General features: G+C 40.4%; 2 protein-coding genes across 3 annotated transcripts in view; both read right to left on the reverse strand.

The window, feature by feature from the left end:
• LOC119897863 (F-actin-uncapping protein LRRC16A-like) overlaps positions 1–2,918 on the reverse strand; it is an 85,181-nt gene extending 82,263 nt beyond the window's left edge. The window contains exon 1 of one of the 2 annotated variants that reach the window (XM_038711878.1): positions 2,508–2,918. In XM_038711878.1, coding sequence (XP_038567806.1) covers positions 2,508–2,547 — 40 coding nt within the window. In that variant the 5' untranslated portion in view covers positions 2,548–2,918. The remainder of the gene's footprint in view (positions 1–2,507) is intronic. The other variant, XM_038711879.1, reaches the window with a different exon arrangement.
• A 930-nt stretch (positions 2,919–3,848) lies between these two features.
• On the reverse strand, positions 3,849–6,842 carry LOC119897866 (tumor necrosis factor receptor superfamily member 6B-like). The gene is made up of 5 exons (XM_038711881.1): positions 6,719–6,842; positions 5,581–5,956; positions 4,986–5,165; positions 4,746–4,827; positions 3,849–4,624 (listed from the first exon to the last, which is right to left on the reverse strand). Exons 1-5 carry the CDS (start codon positions 6,734–6,736, stop codon positions 4,405–4,407), a joined length of 876 nt encoding a protein of 291 aa, XP_038567809.1. The 5' UTR covers positions 6,737–6,842; the 3' UTR covers positions 3,849–4,404.
• Between the last annotated feature and the right edge of the window lie 1,911 nt (positions 6,843–8,753).

The raw sequence follows: 8,753 nt of genomic DNA on the forward strand, positions 1-8,753 counted from the left end.
CACACAGCAGCTGATGTTGTCTGTGCACATGTGTCTGAGACAGAGAGGGATTCTGTGTGTGTACATCTGTGCTGGCTCACACGTATCCTCGCCTACAGGCTTCCTCAAACCATCATCAGATCAAAGTGAAACTAATAATTAGGCAAAGTGGTTCATCTGCCAGCCATGCTTAATAAACTCCAATGTGCACCAATTCCTACTGCAGCAGTTCCAAAAGTATAGCTTTAGACAACCAGTGATACACAGAGATGTCTCTATAGGGTTTCTACACAAAATGAAACCTGGTAAGCTTTAATGAGCCTGGGCAGTTTTTGGTCCCAGACAGAAAAAGCTCCTGACAGACTCTCATATATAATTTTTCCACTAAATCAATTCATTCATTAAAACTGTGACAGGAGTGGAAATTTTACCAGCCAGCTGTATGTGCACTAGGTCACACTAGGATGCATATCAGTAGGGACTTGTGTGGAAGGTGGTGAAATGGGAGACCTATGGCCTTGTAAAATCTCAAACAATTCACAAGCCCATAAAGTCACTCTCCAATTCACTGACTCTCAGCCAATCCAAATTTGTTTGTTGATGATGTCACTCATTAGATCTAAATTAACTATCACTCTAGAGAGTTGCAAAAAGGTGTTTAAGATCATAGCAATACCACGTGAAGTGCTATTGCCCCCCCCGCCTACGCCGATCATTGCCTACGAGACCAGGCAGATGCAATGGCAGAAAATGTCAAAATAATTGCTCTAACAGCAAACGCACATCGTAATATCTTCTGTAGCTCATCTGCAGCATCATGCTGAAATTCCTTGTGTGCGCTGGATGCGAAGAGTGATCTTGTATGATGTTGAATCACGGGCACCAGAGAATGTTTCAAACAATGGCTGGTTATATACTCATCCAGACAACACCACATGACACTCAGATCATGGCAAACTAAATTCCTCATGTTAAGTGCACAGTGTTGGGAAAGTTTGTCCGACAGGATCAGGAAAACTCTGGAATAGAGGGGATGAAGACAGAGAACTTGCTGACTCTAAGTTCGAGTGGAAGCTGGACCATAAGAAATCAGGAAAAGACACATTATTTTTCCCATTTAAATAGGTTTTCAAAGTGTCCGCAGGGGAATAAGCAATTTCTGTAATATTGTAGTTCAGATCCCAAAGTGTCCAATGATGCCAAACATGTCAGGCTAATATGTTGGGGAGAAATGTGTATAAAATGATACAATATTTCCAATTGATGGAAAGGTGCAGCCATAGCAAACACTGAGTCTTAATAAAAAAGGTAATACAGAATATACAACATATGACATTGTCATGCAAAGTAGAATAAGATGATTTTAAAAATATTTTAGCTACTTAGTGGGAAACAGAAGGTTCATACTGGATGTTAAAAGGTTAAAGATGATACTGTGCTATGTGCACATTTAGGGATAAAATGAACTTACTTTTATCCTCTAGCTTCTGTTCCTAAATAACAAATAAGAGCTCAAACAACGTATGATAGTTTTGTGAGAGCACAGGGATATAAATGACTGGCTGGCTGAGGACTTCTATGACTCAGCGAATGAATGCCTGACCAAGCAACTACGTGACCTAGCATTTTCCTTGAAGCCTCATCCAAAGTGTGCACTTTGTCTCTCCAATAAATGGAGCCAAAGGAACATTGCAGGCTTGTGTGTGTCCACAAGAGATGGGGAGAGAGAGGGAGAAAGAGCTTGTGCTTGTCCAACATTGCACAGGGGTGTTAAAAACTGAGCTACTTTGCCAAACAAAGAGACCCTGAGCTTGAGCCTTACAACCTGCAGGACTCTAAAGTGTATGTCCACAATCAGTGCAAACAAGTCATGAGAAACATGGCCGACTTTAACCAAATGGACAGAACGAGTGAGGGTTACCAGCTATGTTAACACCCCAGGCTAGTGATGTGAGAGTGGACCATGGTTACTTTCGGGAAAATAAACCTGTAAGTTGCATGCAGAGAGATGACAGGCTGGCCACTCATCTAAACAATTTAGCTTTTCTTCCAAATATAGGCTGTACAGTCCACATGATATTAACAGTACAAGCACCTATGTATACACAGCTTCAAGCTTTACTGCAGCTATACAATCTCACTGAAGATGTGTGGAGGCAATGCGAACAGCTAATTTATTCTGGATAAAATCATGTCTGTTTTTGACTGTTGCACCATGAGGGAATGTATTTTAGATTTTGTAGGGACATTAATTATCACAATAAGGATTTCACAACAAACCTGGCCCTGCAGGGATATGGGTTGTATGAACAATATGGGAACTACTAGCATTACTATTGTGTCTCAGACACAATCAATATGGCTGCATATTATGTATGGAATATGTTTTACTGTAGCAGTTCAACAAGATCACTACTAAACTCAATCAGGAGCACATGCACACTGGGAGTATGGAATCCGATAAAGGCTGTCTGCGTGATTGTTCCAGTCTGGACACATGGCTACAAATGATGCGTGTCTGTTCTTACCCAGGAGCTCTTTGGGGACCTCTGACACTTCTTCGCTCATTTTGCTGAATGTAAAATCCAAATCCAAGGAGAAGAGTTCAGTCAACACAGCAAAAAGCCTACAATTATGGGAAAACAAGTAGCGAGAGGGGGAAGTGTCAGGTGGTGCCGCCGGTGCGTTTCTCCCGGTTACATGCTCCTCTCCTCCTCTCGCGGTGTCCGGACAATGTATCCGCGTTTATCTGCGCGCATCTCTTTTCAGGTTAAGCAGCGCGGGGTTCACAGTTGTGTGCTGAAGAAACAGTAGGAAAGAAATCCCGCTAGAGTCCCCTTAAAATCATGTTGAAACCCGGCAGATTCTGCGCTTCAAGGAGATGAAAAAGACCACCGCTCACGCACATCCTCTCTGGCCGTGGCCCTACCGTAAAGCTGTCGGTAATACAGGAGCAGCCAATAGTGGAAACCGCGGCCCCTCCCAGCTCGGTGATGCGACAGCCAGGGAGCCGATGTGATGCCGGGGCGCTGTGGCGTGGCAGGAGGGGGCGTTGGTGATGGTGGTGTCAGACATATATTAATGAGCAGGCAGCACTAAAGGTTCCCAAGCTGGGAACCAGGGACCTCTAGCGGTCTCTGCGGGATTCCCACGGGGTCCCAATCCCATGCTTGTATTGCAGCAGGAGGGGGCTGTAAATAGGCTGCATTACCAACACTACTCCCAATAGATAATTTCGGCATAACATAAGAGAGTGGGCTAATACAGACCTAGTATAGCCTATCTAGCCTATAAGAAGGTTACAATTAAATCACGACTGGGAATGTTACAGAATAAGTGTCGTCCCTGCAGGCTTACCCATAATATAATAATAATGATACTACTACTACTACTTCTAATAATAATAATAATAATAATAATGATAATAAATCACTGAAAAAACAAAAAGCTAAAAATAATTGTAATACATAGGCCTATGCATTGTAACAGTGGGGGATACACAAACGCATGGAATATCACAACACAAAGTAGCTTAAGTTTTGGAAGGAATAGAAGAGTTTTTGTTAAAGCAGTTAAAGTAGGTCTATGACAATTTACTGTAGCATGTTGGTTGGTATAGAGCCAAATAATGAATAAAAAAACAACAAAAAGAAAATCAGTATTGAGAGAAGTCTTATTACCCTGAGGTCACGTCTGGCCATGGATCTATTGGGGATCCTGACATTCAATTATCAATGAGTTCTTTCACAGCTTTATTAAATCTTGTCCACTATTTTGATTTAAAATTAATTTTATTGAGAAAAACACAATTGCCTCATTCTTTCGGGTAACATTTCACTTGATGAACCACGATGTGACTTGTTGCAAACCATTTTTTATCGTTTATTATGGAAAATATATGAATGTATAAATGAATAAAATATTTTAATCATTCACTTCACTGTCTGGTAAGGTTTGTAAAAATAATTGCATGTTAAAATGTTTTAGGCCACAATGACCAAGAGGGAAGAGGGCGACACCACGTGGTGATTTGGTTAAATTACAGTCAGGCTCCAATACTGCGCAGGCAGACACAGGGGTTTTCTGTCTTGGTGATAGAAACATTTTGAATTACAACGTGTTCTTTATTTAGCTGCACGTGGAAGGTGAAAGGTTTCAGTTTTATATCACACACTTTTACAGAACTTCACACATTTCTATGGTAACATCTAGTACACATTCTCACTTTCGTATCTAACATAAGTTTCTACAGTACGTCAGTCAGCTAATATGTAACACTTGAGTAATGCTACAATTTACTTGTGAAGTTTCTCCCAAATGTGTACTGTAGTCACTTAAATCAAGTAATAGTCTGACCAACGTTTAATTTACACAAAAAACACTGAAGGCAATAGGCTGCATCTGGACTCTTGGCAGTCTTTTCGACTACATCAGCAAGGTACAGTTTGGGGTCTGCTGCTCAATCTCATTCAGTCTCTTCCGTAGCTTGTCTGACATGGACACGAGCTGTGTGGCCTTCAGCATCTGTGGCAGTTTGCGCAGCTCCTCCACTGGAGCCTGGAGCAGCCACGCCCTGATTTGATTCTGGAGAGCATCTCTCTGAGGTCTGATGGGAGTCGTGTAATCAGACTGATAAATAATGTACCTGTTGGAGGGAGATAATGGTGTCTATGTGTTAAGTGATTTAGGGGTGAAGGAAGTAGTTGACAATAGGTTGGAAGGAAGATGAGAAGCGATTTACAGAGGTAATCAGATTGTCGGCTCACCTGGCGACAAATTTCTTCATTTTTCCCACCCGCATCCTGTGCATACTGAAGAATCCTGAGAGGAACTTCCTTTGCGTCTCACCTGAGAAATAAAGTTGTACCACGTGACTTTGAAATCCAAACTTTGTTGTAATTTGTCGTAGGCCCACGACGGTAACATTGCCCAAATTGCCGTGAGCTATAAATGGTATAGGCTAATTAAATCATAGGCAGTTAAAATAAACTCTAAAAGGTACACACCTCCATTTTCAAGATCCTTGCAGGTACCACACACCGCGTCGTTGTAAAGTGTGCCGGGGAGGAGCACAGTCTGTCCGTTTGCGCATTTCTGGTGATTTACGCAGGAATCCAGAGCAGAAGACGAGCTGGAGAAGTAGCCATCGGAACATGCTTCACAAACAGTGTTGGTTTGTGATGTACCTAAAGAAAACGACAATGCATTAGGGGTCATTATACAGTGTTTTAAATACGTTGTGGCTCCAGAAGAGCCCATGAGATCGTGCGTATTTCAGAGTTTATCCAACTGTGTCGGGTCATACTATAAAATAAAGTTAATGATGCATTGTTTATTGTTTTATTGTGCTATATTTCTTTGTTTGTAAAGATTTACAAATGTAGACAAGAACAGTGGTGTTTTATTGATGCGCCCTAGAATTAACACGCACTGCGAAAATGTTTAATCACTCATTCTGAATATAAATACGCAAATTTCTTATGTGAGAAAACACGTATATATCAGGTTTTAAATATATTTCAGCACATAACACTGCGATTGAAGCAAATCAATGAAAATTATCCAAGTAAAACAACAAACTATCTTTCCCCTAATAAATACCTTTGGTTTTAACACCATGTCCGGGCTCGCACTCTGAGTGTAGCATACAATAGTCATCTTTCAAGTAGAATCCCTCTTTGCACCGACAGACCCTGTTGCTGACCGCGGAGCACTCCTTTTCCACTTCCTGGTTGCCAGAGCAGAAGTTGTTGCAGTACAGACACCTGGACAGGTAGTTCCACAACTCAGTGAAGTGGTTTGAACTGCACGGCGCGCACTTGGTGGGCGTGGTGGGGGTGCATTGCTTGACCATGTGCGTGCCGGGTGGACACATGTCACAAATGAGGGTGTTGTTGGAGAACGGGTCTTGGTGCTCAAAGGTGGGAACGGATTCCACCAGCGATAGACAGAGCAGAACCAGCACCGGAAAGAGAAGCTGAGGAGAGGTTGACTGTTAGTATTCATACCTTTAATACTGCTCATTGGAATGTGATAGTAGCTACTACTACCACTAGTACAACTAGGTTTACTAATGTTATTCATCTTTCCTTGAAGGGTACAATACCAATAGGCAAAGCAAAATTATAATAACCAGGAATGTCACGGTGATATTAGAATTAACTGGAGACAAAAGATCGAAAAGATGTCATTTTACACAGTTGATCGTTTGCATAGTATTTTTCATACAGTGTACAGTGATACTGTAACTATGTTGTCAGTGAGTTTTTTTTCTCTTCTTTCTACAGAAATAAAATAAAAATGTAATTTCCTTGTTTCTTTGTATAAAAAACTCCTTTACAATAATAATGACTTGTGTTTTGTCTGACCTAACCTGACATTTACCTCGCACATTGACTGCTCAGTGTCCACTGGAGACCTAAATATTTCAATATAAGTACTTATTGTTAATTGGCAGCCAAAAGTGACTCTAAATTAATAGAAATCCCTGATTACATTGATAAAGTTTAAGTTCATGTCCCATTAGGTCATTCAATCAATTACTAAATAAAATAAAAAACACAGACATTTCTCAATTCACTCACAAGGTATTTATGATATGTTAATTCACAGTTTGAAAAAAATAGTGTTCAGACATCCTCTAAAGCATCATCAGTCCTCACATCAGTCTCTGTCTTTGCTGGATATTGTCATCTTAAACTTACACAGAATATTGAAAATACAGAATAGGTCTACTCACCATGCTGATGATGTGCATGTTGCTGCTCCTTTAGAGTTTGACAGTAGGGACAGCCTCATTTTATAAGGAACTTCTTTCTGTGTGGGCGTTTGTGCGGTTTGAAAAATGAGTTGTAAAACCTCTAAAACGTCATACAGCCTCCACATTTCAAACAATAGGCAGCTCTACCTGTTAGGTTGTTGTTTCCAAAATGTGTATTTTAGAGCATATAGAAGACCGTTGGGAACAGTATGTGGTACTTAAGGATGATCCAATGCAGTGATATTGAATGAGGCTGGCTGTTTCTGGTTCTATCCTTGCAGTGAGAAGAAACTAATATTTCCTCTCCACAAAACCAGCTTCTCATTTACTGGAATTTATTCAGTGTGCATCAAACAACACAGCAACGTGTGTCTTCCCCTTTCTATGTTTCCTGTCCTGCTCTACTGCGTACTGTCAAGTAAAAGGAAAAATGCCCCATGAAAAGATTTTTAAAAAATATGTTACACCAAAAATCGCCATCACAGTATGGTCTGTGATGATTTGGTTACATTTGCCTTTATCTGTTTCTTGTTTTGGTAAGACCAATCAAAATGAATTTTAGGATATTACATGAAAAAGGACACTTCCACAGAAGTTGTTGAAACTGTTACATAAAAGTTGGGAAGTTGGGAAATGCCTGCTTTTGCGCAACAACTTGAAAAAGACCTCATTCTAAACTGTCCAAGAAACCTCTCTATGTTGTCATGAGCATGCAGGTGATCATTATGTTACAATGAGTGAAATTTAATATTGGGAAAATGTGGTTTTTGAGGATTTTCCACTAGCTGCATGTTGAAACGGCCTAAATTATGTGTCAATGGTCCAATAAGTCACATTTTTCATATGAAAATTGTGTCAGTGACTCACTGAATGGTATGGTACAGTACAACAATGTGCTGAGATAAATTGTTTTAAGATAAAGTAATGAGTCAAACACATATCTATGTGTCACACATCTCCTGTTTCCACAGAATATGAGTCAATGAAAAAAGATAACGCCTGCATACATACTCCATGCCACAAAAGTTTAATAATGACAATGTTCCGATCCTACTGTCTGGCCTGAAGAAGAACCAAGTACCTGTTAGTAGGCCCTGTTACCTGAACTGCATCTACTCTACCTCAGTCTTATGCATTTGCGTCCATTCCTGTATTTCCTGAGCCATGACAGTATCACAAATTCAAAAATGAAGTCAGCAGAAGCAGCTCCTTAGATAACAAACAGGAAATGTTTCAATATAAAATGGCCCACAACTAGGTCTTGGTGTCAAACTTCAGTACAGACTGAAAAGCATTTCTACCAAAAACTGTGAATACCATTAGTTGGAATCAATTGCTTGGTCCAGTTCTTAATCTTGCTTACTTACAGTATTCTTTGACTAGATATTTCCTGATTTAAATAGTTTTTTTTTTCTGTTTCTTTCTTTTCTTTTCTTTTCTTTTTTTTTTTTTTTTTTTTACAGTTTTTTACAGTGTAACATTGTCCAGACTGGTAGAGAACCCAAGAGCAGAACACAGGATCAATAAAGTAAACAGTTTATTTTACAAGATTGCTTGGATCAGGGGGATCAACTGGCTGTGGGGCATGCTGTTACTGGGCCAGAAGGTACTGGAGAACCGGGCTTAGCTGGGGTTGGAAGGATTGAAGCTGGGTTTCAGCATAGAGCCAATGGAGAAGGTGGACGAGCAAGTTCAGAGTGAAGATGGAAGCTGAGGCCAAGCACAAGAACTGCAAGCACTCCCGTGGACCTGACTGCACTCCTGTAATGAAGCCCACAGACACACACACATAGAACGGGAGAGGGAAAGTAGCTGCCAGCTAGGCAGAAGTGGACAACCTGACACAAAAAGCAGTACAGCTGCTTTGTGTTAAAAAGAAACAAAACTCTGATGCATTTGAGAAGCTATGCTTATTTCTTATAACTCAGAGAACACATTAATTATATTCCTTAATGTGAGGGATCCAAGTATTGGTTTGTAATTAGTATAGAAACTCAATGTATAGACACCAGTA

The sequence above is a fragment of the Micropterus salmoides genome, unplaced genomic scaffold, assembly GCF_014851395.1.
Source record: "Micropterus salmoides isolate LMB-PRFRI ecotype aquatic unplaced genomic scaffold, ASM1485139v1 Ms_hic_scaffold_11, whole genome shotgun sequence".
Lineage (NCBI taxonomy): Eukaryota > Metazoa > Chordata > Actinopteri > Centrarchiformes > Centrarchidae > Micropterus > Micropterus salmoides.

Excerpts from the sequence above, each read along its gene's own strand:
- LOC119897866 (XM_038711881.1), bottom strand. Across the intron at positions 5,166-5,580 it reads ACATGGTGTTAAAACCAAAG|GTACATCACAAACCAACACT; the intron begins GTATTTATTAGG and ends CGTTTTCTTTAG. Across the intron at positions 4,625-4,745 it reads ATGAAGAAATTTGTCGCCAG|GTACATTATTTATCAGTCTG; the intron begins GTGAGCCGACAA and ends TCCCTCCAACAG.